Source organism: Anoplolepis gracilipes, chromosome 1 (assembly GCF_047496725.1).
Source record: "Anoplolepis gracilipes chromosome 1, ASM4749672v1, whole genome shotgun sequence".
In the NCBI taxonomy this organism is placed as follows: Eukaryota; Metazoa; Arthropoda; class Insecta; order Hymenoptera; family Formicidae; genus Anoplolepis; species Anoplolepis gracilipes.
In genome coordinates this window covers 19,194,137-19,212,211 of record NC_132970.1, presented here as the reverse complement: position 1 = coordinate 19,212,211, position 18,075 = coordinate 19,194,137, and the positions used below count along the sequence as shown (strand labels likewise).

Below are 18,075 nucleotides of genomic sequence, written 5' to 3'. Positions count from 1 at the left end.
ATTGTGAATATCTGTGCTTATATGTATGCGCGATCATTCTTTTATGCTTGACGGAGTGCAATTCGTCGGCATTGTAACTCGTATTCAAATCTACGTTTTCCCTCCGCGGGGATTTGATCGATCGTGGGTGAAAAGACAGAGTATCCATTTCTCTCGGGGAAGGGCCCGCGTGCATCGCGTGTCCGTAATCGGAGGCTGCGCTTTGCGGAGGATGCGGTGCGCCTCGGGCGCTTATTTGCGCATAACTTTGCGAACTGCCTCTCCCGACGCAGAGTGCTGTGCACCGGCTTAAGTACTGTTAACAGGTTGACCGTCGTACTGTAGTCATAGAGGAGGCGAGCGTTTCGCCGGCAGCGTATCCGAGGATAAACGCGATCCTAATGAATGGCTGTTCTGTTTTCTCAATTTATGCGCCGACCGTCCGCTCGAGAGCTCTCTTCCATCCGGGACCGCAGAAAAGCCACACATGAGAATGATTATAATTGCCGCGAAACGCGCGCGCAAAATGAGAGAGAGGATCCTCGGAACAGTGATTAAGCGGAGCTGATCCTCGGTTTGTTATGTGATTAATCGTATGAGTTCGCATTGCTGAGCCCGCAATATTGCGAACATATTCCTTGCATTCTGACGGTTCATCCTAAGTAAATTCGTTGCGTCACGTGGTAAAGATAATTATATTTTAATAATTTTGATTACACTAAACGGCAGCAAGGGCAAATTTTAAAGACACAGTAATTAGGGCGCAAATTTGGTTATAAAACAAAATTTTTTTTATATTATTTTACATTATTATTATACATTAATTATGGATGACATATATAATATATATATATATATATACATATGTAATTAATGTTTGAATAGTTTGTTTTATAACAAAATTTGCGCTTTAATGTCTTGACTCTTATTTACTCTTTTTGTCGCTTAATAATCGTCATTTTGAGCTTATTTCTTTTATTATTTAATAATTTTGATTGATCTACATTCTTTTATATAAATACAAATCTCTTATATTATATTGACTTTTCGTTAAAGAAAAAGAAAGAGAGAATATCCGATATAATATTGAATCGTTGTAAAACGTGATTGCGAATCTTTCTTAGACGAATGAAATAATGAAAATATCATAAATGTTCAGATATAAACACACGTTACATTTATAAACCATCCGTACATTTAATGATGAATGCACGTTTAAACATAAGAGTCTCTCAATGTAATAGTTTTGCTTGTAAATATTTCATCATGTTAAAATGGCTCTTGCTGTAGTCGGCTTAAGATCTGCGACCTCGTTTCAGACATTTTTTCCCCCTCGAATGCCACTGTCGAACAGACTACTCATTTATAATGCCGTGGCTTAACGAGATTAATCGTTTGAAAGATTCTCGCGACTAATTGATCGGTCTTAACGAAAAAAATCGGTCGCAAAAAGCGCGGAATGGCGCCAGTTTTTTAATTCTCTTACTTATCTAAAACACGATCATTAGAATAATTAGGTCCTCTCTTTGCTATGTTTTAGAGCGATTTTGAACCACAGTGCCACGTGTTCCGTACCAAGCAATTGCGCAAGCCCCGACCATGTCATTTGTGCCATCAGGCGGTGATCAAGCAAGCCTCTTGCTGCAGAGGTAAGTCGATAACATCGTTCCCTTCAGGGTACTAACTAACAGCTGGCTCTCTGGTCGGTAGTACTCTGGAATCAATCGTTGATACGGAAGCTCCTGCTTGGCGGGAAAGTGCCGGTTAGAACCCCGTCGCTGCGGGGGTCGAAACTCGATATTTTTCTTTTTATTATTATTATCAATATTATTGCTGTTCTATTAAGTCTCATTGCGGTGTACTCTAGATTACATCAAATGATTATTACGATTAATATAAAAACGCATTTTCAACCGTACGCACATGTATTGGCGCATGTATGTAGATAAAGATTAAATCGAGCTGATTTGTTACATCTGCATTAAATTAGCATGATAGTATATTAATATGACGCATAAATCAAACACTGATTATAATGCTTAATATAACGATGGTTTTATCGATTTGCAACGAATAAAATGCTATCTATTTATTAAAATTTGCTTATAAATCTCACGAAAAGAATCAGTTATTAGAATTATAATGTGATTGAAAAATTATTATTATTATTATTCATTCAAATCTTTTTGTTTCAGTGTGCAAGTACATTTGCCATAAGACATGCGAGGACAAGGTACGTGATTATATATATATATATATATATATATATTTGTAGCCATTCTTTTTAATAGTTGCTCTTGATTTCTTTTTGGCTGCGCGTGACAGACTGTGGCGAGCGTTCCGCAAATGCAAACGCTGCGACTAGACTGTCATGAATATGTCTCTTCTCCTAATCGTGACATTCGTAATCAAGACTCTCTTTCTCGGAAAGTTTATGACAGACCGGAGCAAAGAGCACACACACTTCCACGTACATGAAGAGTCTCTCTTCCATGCAGCCGCACTCTTCCGCGTACTTCTTGATACTTAAACAAATCTTTTTAACCTTCGAGATACGCTAACCCGCTAACCCAAGGTTCAAGTTGATAGCGATTGCGTCGACTTCTTTCCTTTTACAAGATAATAAGGAATATTTTACAAAATTGTAAAAATGTGACATTTAAATTTGTGAGAATTATTAGGATCTGCGTTTTCCTACGGTGATTTATAAAGAAATACCAAAGCTTAAAAATTTTAAATTTTATTCTTATATAGTTTGACATCTTGTAATATTTTTTTTATAATATAATATCATATATTAAAAATACTCTAAGATTTTCACTAAACTATTCAATATACAAGATTCAAGATACACGTTAATAAGAATTCTATAACAAGCATCGGGAAACTAAATATCTCTCTTAACGTCACATAATTTCGCAGTCGTTGCACCTACTTCTCGAGGTAATAATCGTTCTTCTCACGGCCTAGGGGTCGATAGCGCGATAGCAAAATAACACAGATTAATGAGTAGCTTCCACCGTTCTCCACCCGTATACGCGGTAAATCTCCATCGTATACCTCAATCCAAAAAGTACGTCGATATCTTAACTGATGAGATTCTTGCTTCTCCGAACGGTTCTTCTCTCTTCTCTCTTCTGATGTCTCGGCCAAATGAGTATGTGCTCGCCTGTTTGCGCGTGTGTGCTAGTGCATGCATGTGCGCTCCTTACGTGAAATGCGGTGTGGGTTCAGTCACCGGGCAGAGCACGAGCCTTACTTACCTTACCTTCTTCGTATCTCCAAGTACTCCTATGTCACGCTCGTGGATGGAGAGAAAGAGAGAGAGAGAGAGGTGGAGGGCCGAACATACCCATAAGCGCGTCTTCAGCACGCGCTTATGTCGAGCCTAAGTGTCTGTGAAAGACTGAATGTAGCTGGACATGAAGAAGAACGTGTGTCAGACACGAGAAGTGCAGACCGAAGAGTATTGCTTCCTCCGGTAAAAGCGGCGGTCAGAGTCGTTCTGCACTTTTGCAAAAAGGAAAGGGCGGATTAACCATGTCGTTACTCTAGAATAACGGTGATGTAACGTCCAGGAAGCGCAATCTTGGGTTTGCGCGGATGTCGTGGGGGTAGTTACCATTGGCAAAAAGTTACTTAAAGTTCTCGGCGTCATTTACGAAATTACGGCCACGTAGTTTATAGCTTTGCGCGGTTAAATTTTTATTTTAATATACATACATGAGATTATAAGAAAAGGAACTTTGAGATAAAACTCGTTGATAGTGCAAATCACAATTCACTACAAATTCCTAAAGAACTCCTTAACGCTCTCGAGAAATTAATTGACTGGAGAGCGCATGAATTTGCAGCTATGTTTTAAAGCTTGTTACGACGATGAGGATGACATCGTCGATATAAGCGCTGTTTGGCGTTTCTTCGAAATGTCACGTTGCTTCGAGACGCCCGCGATTACCTGTTCAAAGCCGCCGCGAAATTAACGATCGCGATCGAATGATATTTTGTGCACGCGAGAAAAATGTCAGGGGTCCATAAACGAGCCCGTATAGTAATTGCCAAGGTTGTCGCGACTATCGTCGATTGATCAGCAAGTCTGCCGGCATCCGGTCCTTCGACATGATCACAAACGTACGGTCATTAGTAACGCGGACTCATTACGCTTACGAGCGCCAAACGATCGTCATTTCTCCCTTCTCGATGAAAAACGCATAATTGCACACCGACCGCATTGCCCGTAAAAATACTGCAGTCATATACATCGTAAAGGTTTGAGATGGTTACAGTGAGATAAAAAAATTGAAGGCAAATGGCCGCAAGAACGGAGATAATTGAACAAGTGAGAATTATCGCAACGTAATAAATATGAAAGAGTCATATCTTTAACCGCCTGAAGACTAAATTGCAAATTCCTACAAAAAGAGATGCTCGAATGTAATATCGTAATCATATATTTCACGCGTTAATTATAACGTAATAATTTCACACATATTGATTTAAATTAATATTTAATTTATTTCACAATCCAATCATTATGTAAAACTTTACGGCGACAATGCGTGACATAATGCAACGCTATTACAGCATCGACACTATTCTACGCCCCTGACGTAAAGCGTGCGCACTCGTTAGGAACACGCGAGAGCTTATACATGCCGACACACGTGTAGTCTTCTATCGGTATATACGATGATATATTATATAACGTTTTAAGTTCAAGGCGACGGTATGGATACTCTGTACATCCGAGAACCTAGGAGACGCATGTGGTAAATTATATCATAACGCGGAGGAGGAGGAGGAAAAGAATGAGGAGAAAGAGGTCGATGCGACAATAACAATCCCGCGAAGAGATGCGTCGTGGACCCTTTTGCTGGGCCACGTGACTCCTGGAAGGAACCGGAACCTGCTTCGAATTTCAGAACGTGACGCACATGGAATTCCGGCGCAGCGGTTTTTATCTGCTACAGCGAGGGCGCAGTATAATAACAATCCGGGGAGAATCGGGAGTAACTGGGAGTTGGTCTTATTGACCGGTGTGAACAAGCCCCTTTTTCACGTAGTGTTGTTTACCTTTCAACGCGGTAATTGCGTTAAGTCATTCAATTTTCTCTTCCGTTGCTGGGGAAAGCGTGCGAGTAGCTATCTCCCGGATTATGACAGTGGTGTAAACAACGATCACGTGCCGGATATATTCAACATATTGCTCGACCATGACGTTACATTCTTCACACTCGACATTTCATATATTTCATAAGAGAAAAAAAATGGGAAATTATCAGTGCCTCTATGTAAAATTTGTTTTGCACGCTGATAGTAAAGACACCGTATACTTCGCAATGTTTATTGATTTCTTGTATTTCACGCGATCAACTTATACGCTTTATGTTTAGACAGTCGAAGCTTAAATTATCTTCCTCAACGATTTCTACGAACTTTTAGCAGACAATGTACCCCTGCAGAAGAGACGCCAGCACACCACAATGATATCGCACGAGATATGATGCTCTCTTTCTCCTCTTCCGCCGGTGTATCTCCCGCAAGTATTGATATCATCGCCGTAACTCGGGCCGCTCCTCCTGGAATTCCAGTTAAGGCGAGTTGAGAGTCGCTGGCCCGATCGTACGAGCTAACGAACGACATCACTCGTCGGATATGGAGAACCCGAGGTTTCCTTCGAGATCGAAGGTCACACGATTCTCGCCCCGCGTCTCTACGCGATACACCTTTTTCTCCACCCGCCCCCGTACTCTTCTCCTTTTTTATCGGTCCCGAAATCTCCGCACGCCTCTAGGCTATTCCGCCTGCATACGAAGTCATCTTTGATGATCACCACTTGGTGCATTCTTACGAAATATCAAGAGACTAGAAATCCGTCTCCGATTCGCTTGCTTTAGGTGACAGCGTTTTTATTCATGACCGACTGCAAATTATTTCTCAGAATATTCGAAGCATTTAAATTATGAAATAAAAACATCTCAGATATTTAAAGAAACATAAAAATTCATATATATTACGACAAAACTTATAACTGAAAGATCATTGGAATTTAGAGACTTCAAGATCCGATATCGAAATCTGTTCAAGAAAACACATTATATTTTTCTAATAACATTAAATATTTGCTGATATAATAGAATATATATTTTCAATAAAAGTGCGCCAAAAAAATATAACGATTATAATAATCTTTGGAAAAGTTTTAGGTAAATGATATTGCAATCTCGGAAATCTGTGCAAATAATCGAAGCGTCATCATCGTAACCTTAACCCCGCAATGCGTCCTTGTTCCTCGCTCGTCGGCAAATCGGTAGCCAGTGCTCGCAGCAGCCGATAGTTTCTACAGAGCAAATCTTTTTAATACCTTGAACCGCGCCGAGGCTTTTCTCCAGCGCGGTGCATCGCCCGTTGTTACGCCAACGTCAAATACGAAACAGGCGACCGCTACCATAACCGGGTTGTGTGTACCAGCAGGCTCGGTCTTCCAGGATAGTAAACAGGCGACAAGAACCGGGGAAACCAGACGGTAACATCGTGAAGCCTCTCTTCCACGACATCTCGGCGTCTCCCTCTTCTTCCCGCCTGCTGACCCCCTAGACCTGCATTCTGGCGCACACGGTAGTGCGGCGATGCATCTGCAGCTGCACTGATATTAGCCCGAACGGCGAGATTCTCTTATGCGACGAGTGTGAGAGGCCGGGTATATAACGTAATGGCAGTCTATCGAGGTACTCGACCAAAGAAAGCTCGAATACTGCGGGGGAGGCAAAGGGCTGGGTTCGCATAAACGCGAGAGGTCACGTGAGACCTCCGGGATAGCGCACGAGGAATTGGAGGGTATACCGGTAGAAGGGTCGCATCGTGCCTTGCTAAGGCGCCTGTGTGTAATGTTCGTTTACTTTGACGAGCCAGGATGCCGGATTATCGGCTTTGTGGCGAGATCGATTTGCCCTTTGAAACCGAACCTTTCCGCGCTCAGAAGTAGCTAGTAGAGTTTCCGAGACATTTTTAGGGATGTTAATGATTAAGTAAAAATAGAGTATAACGGAAAATTATCTGTAAAATTGACATAAATTATGTAAAAAGAATTACAAAAATATATATAAAAACAATTGTCCCTTAATAATAAAAGATAATTTTTCTCTCTCGTTTTTTTTGTACTTTTTGTACTTTTTGCTATCTTTTTCATCCCTCATTATTGAGGGAAAATTGTTTTTATATATTTCTGTAATGCTTTTAATATAATTTTTTTTTTAATTTTCCAAAATACTTTTATATAAATAATTACTTTATTTCTTAAACAATTTATCGTCACGTTTTGGCGCTCACTCTAAAATACATAATACCAAGCAATCTTTCTCTGCGAAAAAGCCGACTCGAGAGTTAATCACCTTACTTCACGAATTTCATATCGTACGCGCGAAATTCTTCATTTCCCCCATCCACTCGTACGATCAATGCGACGGCGTATAATTATCGTAATCACACTTTCGAAAAAGCAGTAATTATTGTGATTCACTACATAAACGACGAATTATATAGGCAGGCGCGTTAAGTTAAACGATCACGACACCTCGTCGGATACGAGTAATTCCGAGTCGAGATACAGTCTCGATACACGCACGTGCATCACCGCACGTTTTCGGATCGCGGAAGGGAAATGCGATGCGATCGCGTGCGAGGGTTGTAACGGGATTTCGTTGGGACTGTGGTGGCTCAGCCGGGCTGATCGATCGAGAATCGAACGGCGATCGGCAACGAAAAACGCGAAAAAATGTCGCGGTGTCTTTAGGTATCGTGACGCTTGATACATCGCGTCGCGTGTTGCGCAAAAGGATTACCGGTTGACAATAGTCGTGATCAGCAATCGAAATAGCGAATAGCACATAGAAAGGAATTGCATCTATTGAGAAAATCTAACGTCAATTTTTCTTCGGTTTTGGGATATTTTCAATTTGACTTTTAAAATATACAGTAAATATGTGATTTTGAAAATAAGTAATTTCGATTTTTTAGAAACCGTGTATAATATAATAAATATTTAAAAATACGTGCACACAGTTTCTATTTAAACAAAATAAAACTTGTCGTTTATAATATTTAGACAACTTGTCATTCGGTATGTTTATGAAATTAAAAACATATGTATATGTAACTAAATTCTTGAAAAAAATTGCAAAGCAATTTGACACGTTTTGCCGAAGTTATTATCTTCGGTAATAATTATACCTACATTAAACGTTTAGAAATCTTCCTCCGGCATATTTATGAGATCGACATACTAGCACACGGCCGCCCGCGCACATCGCGCGACTTACACTGGTGTACACGAGAGAACGGGTTATTAACTCGCGACCACGAATTTTCAAGCGGCTATAGTGGGGTGTCTACCTGCGGCGATAGCGATGGGCTTCGTGCACGCGCGCCGCGTCGCTCTTCAGTCCGCGAAGAGCGCTCCGACGCGAAGGACGTGGGAAAGATCGATTCGCCGGCGCAGCGCGGTGGTCTCTTGCACCATTTCGTTTCCGCGACGATTGTCGAGGACCGGCACGCAAAACCCGCCGAAAAACCGGCTCCGAAAATCGCGCCGCAGACCTAAGCCAGCCGCGTCCTTGGAACGAATCACGCGAACGAATCCTCGAGGAATTTGTTTGACGTGTACGGTTCCAATTATCGGAGCAATGTGAACGTATCATGAATCAGTGGTGGTCCAAAGAATCGAGAATCTGTCAAATGTAAACTGTAATCGTATGTTTGACATCTGGTCGCAGTTATTTTGGCGACGAGTTTGAGTGGCCCAATGTCGATTAAAATCATCGATTTTGAAATTCACGATGAATGCCATTAACAGGAATCGCGAATGGTAAACTGGACATTTTTCTGCCCTTAAGAGACTTTTGCCTGTGCCAGTTAACCGGTCGTCGTTGCGATCGGTCTCTCTCACCATTCCCTGGATCGACACAAATCTTCGGGGGTCGCCGAATCTATTATTAACGGTGGCGAGGTGACCTTGAAAGTACGTTCGAAAATCAAGAGTTTTCGCGAAAACGCACGCGCGCGCGCGCGCGCCAAGGACGGGATGTGCCATTTTCGAGAACCGATGCAGGGAGGTGAACGATCCTCGGTGCGTTTCGCCGCAGACCGGTAATGGGATACCAGAGGTGACGGCAAGATGAACGGTCACGGATCCACCAATGAGGTACTCGCGTTGCGTACGCGTTTCTTTCTCTCTTTCTGCCCTTTGCCGTTGTATGTATGTCTTGCCGCCGTATGTAATGCATATATTTTTTTCCTCCCCTCTGCCATCATCCTCTTACCGCGATATGTGCTTTAGATATTTAAATCCGTTTCATTCTTGACTGACAATCTCGAATCGCGGATTAATCCCGCGTCCCACCTCGCTCAAGGTGATCCTCGGGCTCCAAAGAGAGAACATCCGTAGAGCTCGTAGATCCTCTTTGATGTTCAGATTTGATGTTGATCCTTGTACCGATGTGCGATTACAGTTGATAAGCACTAGTGGTAATCGCGGCGTTCTGTAAAAAGAAAACTTTAGTAACATCACGTATTTGAAACTTATTCTTTTAATAAATTCACGATATATATATATATATATATATATATATATATATATAAAATTATTACGAACATCATCTGAAGGAGGAGATTGATTAAAAGAAATTGAAATAAAAAGAAAAGTATAATTTATTTATTTATATATTATATTTATGTTGTTCGTTATCTGCATAAATAATTTTACAAATTTGAATTTGTCGTCTTGCATTTTCAAGTTTAATTGGATCAAAATTAAATTCTTTATTAAAGGTATTAAATATTAAATTCTTTATTAAAAGCATTATTATAAAGACAATCATATTAGAATGATTAAGTTCTTTGTAAACCTGTTTTACTTTGAATAATTTAAACACTGGACAGGGTTTCTTGAATAAATAATAAATTTACATTTAAATCAGTAAGATAACATTGCATTGCATCTTTTTCATATCTGTGACATGCAAATTCTTCTCGACATTGCCATCGGACGTGCCAGTGCTCTGACAGTGCAAATGTCTGTTATGTATCAAAATGGCGCTCCTTCTTCCCTCGATTTCTCTGTCTTCTGTCGGCCGCTATGCCATCTTTCCCGTCGCTCTTTCCTTCCCCGTGTCGCTCGTCACGATTTCTTCTTGTTGCGTTCTAAATTCGCCGCGCGCGTATGTATATAGCTCTAGCGAAGGAAGAGAAATTCCTGACGCGTCTGCTCCGACGGTTGCCGGGATGTACTCGCGACGTTTACGCGGGTTGAAAAGACCCCGTTTCTACCATACAACAATTATTGTTCAACGACGGCTGAAGAGCTGCACAAGCGGCGGAGTAGTTTAGGCTTAAAGTGTTTCAAGAGCTGTCGTGTGTTAGTTGAGGGATATTGCGATCTCACCTGGCGAGAAATAGCAGCGCGAATTCCCATGTCAATAATCTTGAAACTATGTCGAAACTACCTGGATTTTAGATAAATCCAAATGAAATTACTTGGTTTTATCGGGTGATAAGATTATAAAATTGAAGACGAAGCAGTGAACGTTTAAGCTCTGCAATAAACAAAGCTCTTTATTTAGAATTCTTCTTTGTTTATAAAAGTTTTAACATTTATTTATATGAAATATTATATATTATATATAGGTATATATATATATATATATATATATATATATATATATGTATTTGATATATCAAATATATATATTATATTAATATCTATTAATATATATAATATATTTTATAAATTTTATATAAGTTTCTTTTTGTAATTCTCTTTGGAAATTTGTAATTTAATTAGTATGCACTTCAATCTAAAAAATATATGTGTAATTTTTATTTACCATAAATACAATACATTTCGCAACTTTATCATCGCAATGTTAAATTCATTGATAAATAGATATTTTTTGGAGCAAATCGTTATTATAATTATTTTTTACCGCATTATCTACAGTTTATATAAATATAGCGCATGTAAAATGTATAACGTATTATTAGATCGCGAGATTTAGCGTAGTATTTTACAATCTAGCAGTACGTAACCGACATTATCACTTTTATAATTAGAGAAAAACATACAATCTCTTGATTCGTCTGTTTATCTTTTAAATTCACAAAGGCGATAAATGAAGAATGATATATCTTTGTTGTCTCTGAGAAAATAAAGCGAATGATCTTAATACTTTTGCACTGCAAAATGTACATCGAATAAAAAATTTCGTGCGTGACTGCTATCGCATATAGAACGAACATTCATTGTACCTTGTACGCCCTGTGAGACTATAGAATATAGAACATGTATAACGTTGCAAGGCTGAACATAATTTTTATGCGGCGTCTCGCAATTCTAGGGAGGTCATGTTTGAATGAGGGGCGGCAGGGGGAAACGATAAGGCCCATTCTCGATTAGATAACGGCTCGTGACAGGTACGGTACTGTTTGCACGTCGAAGAAGTGCCGCTTTTGCACGCGGCAGGCAACGCGGAATTTTTCTTCAATCTAACCGCGTTATAAACCCACGATTTTTCAGCTGTGATCGAAAAACTGGAAATCAAAAAAAAAAAAAAGAAAAGGGAACATAGAGATTTTCTCTTCTCTTTAATATCGAAACCGGATAATTTTTATATGCCGAATATGCATTGTGCACGATCCAGATTGTTCCTCGATAAAGTGTTCCTGGCGGCTAGCCAGCCATCCACGAAAAGGAAAAAGAGATGAACTCTTTTCTCGCATGTCCACGCAATGGTAAAATTGACAAATGGCGTCGATTACCGTATTGGTTATTTTCATTCGCAAATAAATCGACAACTCTGCTTCCGTTACTGACCGGATATCTCACGGGTCTTATCTTCTTAGACAACGAAGAAGACTATGTTTGACTATCGCTAGAAACATATTGGTTTTTGATGGTTTGCTTTACACCATGTACGCGTCTAACGTTAAAACTTAAGTCAAGTATATAGTCTTGAAATAAATTTTGAGCTCAAACATTTAATAAAGATTGAATAAAAAAAATGTTTAATCTCTCTTTTCCTTTTTCTCTTAGAAATTACTTGTTTTTAAATTGTGTATAATATTTCCTTTAAAAAATTTACCTCTGCAATCCTATTAACATAAACTAATGGCGCAACACAAAGGCATTAAAAGCTTTAAAGTAATGTTCTTTTTATTTCTATTGTAAATGGCAATTTGTTTCAATGAGTGTCAAGTGATACTCGGCCTTGGACTGTCAAGGATTGGACTGCGAAGATACGTGTGAACATATAATGAAGACTGACGTAAGTCCTTGAAGATTTGTCGCGCTAAATTTCTGAATGAAATGGGGGAACAAATATCAATAAATTATAGAAATAAATATTAATATAAAAAAAGATCAAAAACATTTTAAAGCGAGATAGCTAAAGTAAATTATTGAAAACTTTAAAAGAAGAAAATTTAAATACAAATTTAAAGTCTCAGTAACAAGTGAAGTAGAGTGAGAAGTAGAGATCTCTTAATTAAAAGATGCAAATTGTCTACAGGTTCGATCGTTACTGCGTGTCAGTAGTATGTCTTCATCGCGACTTAAATAGCAAGAAAATTCCTGGCACAGAGAAAACGTAAAAAAGAAAGTAATTTCTCCGAAGTTTCTCACCTTGTTAAACAATAATTGTATGCAAGCCGCAGAAGAGGATCGTAGAAGTACCAATAATTTTTCAACTCAGCAACGCTCGGCCAATGGACGAGACAAAAAAGGGTGTGTCTCCCGAGGATTATTACTGACAAGAACATCTACAGCACAATAAATCCTGCGGTAATTGTCATCAATTAATTGATATGCAAATGAGATGAAGCGCGAGAATCGCCAAGAATCGAAGCAGATTCTTTCATATCGATTCTCAAGCTTTCTCCTTCATTCGATGGATTTTACGGTTTGGTCTTTCGTTTCTCCTGAATTGATCACGGTGACAGTGTTACAGTGGATTTTTTTTTTCGAAAAATAGTCTTAAGAATGCATCGCGAGACTCATCAAGGTCGACCTCCAAAAATTCACAAACGCGCCGAAATAATCTTTCTGAGAATTTTGTCGCGTGTATCTCGCATGCAGGCACGTGTACATGAATTAAATGTTTGCAATGATATTCAAACGATATATGAGACTGTTGCGATATATTTTAATTAAGGAGGCCTGTCAGATGATATAAATCAATAACAAAAGTCATTATCTAAAACAACCTGGAGCTATACTTTATCTAATATCCATTAACTAATATCCATTAACTATTCTTTTAAATATACTTAATAATTTTCATTTTACTGTTTTTTTACAATTTTTTTATTATTTTTTATATCTTACAGTTTTGTATTAAATCATTTATGATATGCAAAATATTACAAAATTAAAATATTTTATTCTATTATATAATTAAAATCAAGTAAATTAAGTCAGTAAATTAAGAGATTAGGGTTTTGAATCATTTTTAATTGGTTTTTTCTAGATTAAAATGTATTCATGTTTTATTAATATAATACACAGGCATCACAATTAATTATATCGTTTCGCGAATATGTTTCGTAGAATTAATTGTAACAAGATGACTTGCTAAGGAATAAAGAGTAGGTGGTCACAACGTAACACATATACCGTATTCACATCATTGTAACGCCATTGTTGTTTACATTAATGAAGAAATGGAATATTGAATGAAGCCAAGCGTGTCTGGCAGCTTACGCCACGACACAATGTCGTGAATTAAACACGCGAATGCAAGCCGACCGTTTGCCGGCCGGCGCCAGGGTGATTTCGAAAAAAAAAAAAAAAAAAAAACTAGTTTTACGACCTCTAATAATCGTTCCCTCTCGCTGAGCGGACCCTCGCCGAATTTAGTGTCCACGTCATTGCGATCTTTCCGGCGTCCGTGTGACGTAAGCGGTCGTCCTAAATTCTTGAGTATTCGCCGCCGCAGGATTCTGCGGTCGCTGCGAGAAGTTTCGCGAATAAAAGGACTTTCCTCGGGCTACACTTTCCGTAATACGCGAAAGTCGGATACTCTGAACGAGGAAATGGGAAATGCCAGGAAAGTCGGGCACGCTGGTTGACCAACCGCAAAAACACGCGAGAGAAAAGTGGAAAAGCGGAAAAGAGTAGTCGGCTTCTTCTAACTCGGCTATATCCGTCATTGGTTTCGAATTACCAAGTGCAGAAAAATCAGCTTCTTCTTATTTATTATATGAAATGAGTTTCTAATGAGCACGTTTATATTTCGTTACACATATTTTGTTTTTCATACATCTTCTTAAAACCTAACCCTTATTCCGTATTGTTATTTTTGGCACCTTCTAACTGTACAGGTGGGTCAGCGTATTTTCGATAAGTTTATTAATATGTAAAAGTGTTTTAAAAAAATCTGAAAATATGTATATACCTTCTTTGAACATTCTAAATAAAGACTAAAATAATAAATTCAGAAAAATTACAGACAAAAATGATCCTTCAGTACGGAATAAGGGTTAATATATATTTGATATAATTATAACACATGTAATAAGAGCAGAATACGTAAGAAAATGTAATGATCATTTATAAGGGGTATTTATACTTGTTAACTCAAGATAATTCCAAAAACGTATATTTGAGCTACAAACGTGCCTCGAAGATGTGGCCAGAAGACAAATCTCCGTTCGTGCATAAACGTAACGATTATTCGTAATTCAAACGGAGAAATGCGTGGTAGTAAAATCTCTCATCCGAATCCCCAGTAAGCGACATAGTGTCTCTCGTTCTTGTGAATGAAGCCGGAAAGCAGTCAGAAACCTGATGGTTCTCTTACCAAGTTAACCTCAGATTACCGGCAGTAACATTTTACGATTTCTCTTTCTCTCTCTCTCTCTCTCTCTCTCTCTCTCTCTCTCTATCTCTGTTTGTCTCTCTTTCTCTTTCCCTTTGCAATGGAATCTTTCTCGTACGATCCGCTCATAAGGAGCTCATAAACGACTTGCATAAAATTGATCCACCACGCTCGACATTACGGCGACAGCGAGGTGTCCCGCTCCAAAAACCGGATTGCGGAATTTCGAGATTCCGTGACACGATCGTCCGGAGAAGGGAGCTAATTACGATGGCCGAATAAATTATAACGAAGGTGGCACGGAGTGGGCGTATCGCGTGATTTCGGCGTTTTAAAGCCTTATTCCTGCGGCTTGTGCCGGTTTTATAATTGTAATGTCACTGACGACCATTAACCTGTCCTCTTTGATAATTTCGTCTTCGTTAATTTGGCTTTCATAAATGAACAAACAAGAAAGGTCAATTTGATTAAAACTATGGTTCTTTGATGACAATTGATCATTAAACAGATAACAAAATTAAAATATAATACTCACTGAGAGAGCAAGATTATTTCTATGATCAAGAATGACTGGACTAATTATTTTCAAATGTTGATATTTTCTTAACACATTTGCAATAAAGTTTATATTTGCATAAATTTTTAATTAATATTAGTAAAATAGTGTAAGAAAACAGTAAATATTAAAAAGGAGATATCAGATTTTCCATTGATTATAAATTAATTCTTATTCTTTTTTTATGCATAAAATTTCTTCTGAATAGCTATTAATTTTCGGTCATTAAAGTGTCGTACAATTTGAATAACCGATTATTTACGCTGTATTTAAACAAAGCCGAGTCCGACAAAGTCATTTCATCGCGAGAATTTATGAGCTTATTCGAATGTGTTCACGATTGGATTTTTTATAGGCGTGAATATTGTAAAACCTTCGGGGCGAGCCTGATATCCGTCATTAATCAGGCGTCACAATATGTCGGGACAAAGAGCCCAAATGTCGCAGATGTGTAAATATATCCGCGATGGCAAAGGGAATCTTTTCAGCGGACCAAGACGCGGGCATGACGCACATTCGTGCGTAAAAAGTGTCAACACGCACGTACGTGCGTATATTGTGGGTTTGTGGGTTACACGACGAACGGGCCGAGCGCAATTATTCGGCGCGCACGACGAGCCATGCTAATGAATATTGATGTGCCTCGCCAGTGCGCTTCGCTCGAGGTCAATGCATTAGCATTATTAACACTTCGGGGCATCGAATCGCACGACTCGACACAACGAAAGAGAAAATAATCGCTCGCGATTTACGTGGCGTTCCTTTTTCCTTCGTCGTCGAACACGTGGTCGACCTCTAACTCTCCTTGTTTTGTTTTTACTTTTTACATATTTCTCAGTCATTTGCTAAATTTACTATTGAATACTCTTCTTTCGAATAATTCCCTTCGATCGGTTAGCTCTTACTCTCTAGTCGAGCAAGAAGAGTTAGAAAACCGACTAAAACACAATTTACGAAAGTGGTACTTTCGGTCCTTCCATTTGACATATTTTTTTTTTACCATCCTAATGAGATCCAATTGTGTCACTAGGCACTCTTTCGTCGTGGAAAAACGAGTAACATGCTGAATCAAGGAAAACGCGGTGTCAGCTATTCTCGTATTTTATCGATCACTTTTAAGCAGTACTTCGGGGCTTTTTGTTTCGAGCCCGCAGTTAACTTTTCTGGAGAGAGACGTCTATCGGTCGTTAAACGATTAAGCGAGGAGAAACGTCTGCAGAGAGCTTTTCTCGAATTGCTTCAAGAGTTTTGCCAATACTTCAGTTCGAAACGGCTTTCTAGGTTTTTTCGGGTTTTTTTTTCTTTTGGAGGCGAAAATAGTATACATTGTAAAAATAGTATACATTGTAAAAATGCATTCCGTTATGAAATTATGGATGTATGAATTAATGTATGCAATTTTAAATATTTATCAAAAATTTATCGACTTTAATGATTTTAATAATTTGCATAATTTTCAGATTTATTTCTTTTCATTATTTTCAAAAGTGATTTTGTCTAAAAATATTATAATTTTTAAATGAAATTAATATGAACTATAATATACATTTAATAATGATGTCATAAATATTATTTATACTGATATTATTCTGATTTATATATGATTGACTTCTTTCTGTCAATTTATCTTCCAATGTCAGATGCTAACAATAAGAAAAATAAACATAAAAAATCTGATATCGGTTTTCCTTCTTGCACTACAAATTATGCACCGTAATTGTGCATATATTATAGAATCGAGTTTTGTAATTGACCCCGTTTATTAAATTCAATGCAAAACGATCGAAGCAAGATTTTTAATGAATGACGCTTTACAAAGGAGGAGACAAAATAAAACAAATTATTGCCGACAACAGTCAATAATCGCTTCGCGAGAACGTAGGGGATGTCGCTAAAAAATAGACATAAAGTATCGTGTGAATAAATCAGGCGAGGAACTGGTTGATGATATTGAATCGCTTTGACTTGCCCCTATAAAGTTATTGCTGGCCACGAAATTTGACAGCGGACTGACAGTGCCATTCCCCAATGACCGTCTGTAATGCTGCCTCGGACAATCTAAATTATTTTGTAATTTGTTCCTTGTACACCTATATCCTGACTTTAATATTGTCGATAAATTCTTGAATAATTTTACCATGAAACTCTTTAAAATCTTATTCTTTGTACTTTATTTTTTCATAAGTAATTGTTAAAAAATAATTGTAGATTATTAAATATAACTGCTGTATAATTATATAAAAATTCTTCCTAGAGTGATAATAAAAATAGAAAATTGATGAAAAAATTTTTTTCTTAAAAATGTTTGACGACGAGATGAAGCAGAAAGAAGAATGCAGAGGTTTCATTTGCTTGCGGAGATTTCATTTACGATAAATGTGCGTAGTAACATTACACCGACCTGTCTCCCCTCGAGCTACACGCGCAGGCTGTTATTTAAAAGATTTTAACAAATGACTAGTCAGACCGGGCTCCTTATTATCCATGACTTCTTGGAGCGCCATAGGACGCTAATTGCAAACTTTCATTACGAGTCACGCTCGGCTCGACGCAACGCTGATCGCGATAGGCTTCCGCGAGATCTTAGGTGAGAGAAGCTTCAACGAGAGCTCAGGTGAGAGAAAGAGAAGAGAAAGGAGCGCACAGAGCGCAATAGGTAGCGTTATACGCTCA

General features: G+C 38.4%; 1 protein-coding gene across 6 annotated transcripts in view; it reads left to right on the top strand.

Annotated features, from left to right (window-relative positions):
- Nucleotides 1-18,075, top strand: part of By (focal adhesion protein tensin) — a 173,276-nt gene that overhangs the window by 60,649 nt on the left and 94,552 nt on the right. For 5 of the 6 annotated variants that reach the window (XM_072889717.1, XM_072889830.1, XM_072889728.1 and 2 more), the window contains exons 2-3: nucleotides 1,520-1,628; nucleotides 2,175-2,212. In XM_072889717.1, coding sequence (XP_072745818.1) covers nucleotides 1,520-1,628; nucleotides 2,175-2,212 — 147 coding nt within the window. Of the gene's footprint in view, nucleotides 1-1,519; nucleotides 1,629-2,174; nucleotides 2,213-8,407; nucleotides 9,179-18,075 lie in introns of those variants that run through there. The other variant, XM_072889779.1, reaches the window with a different exon arrangement.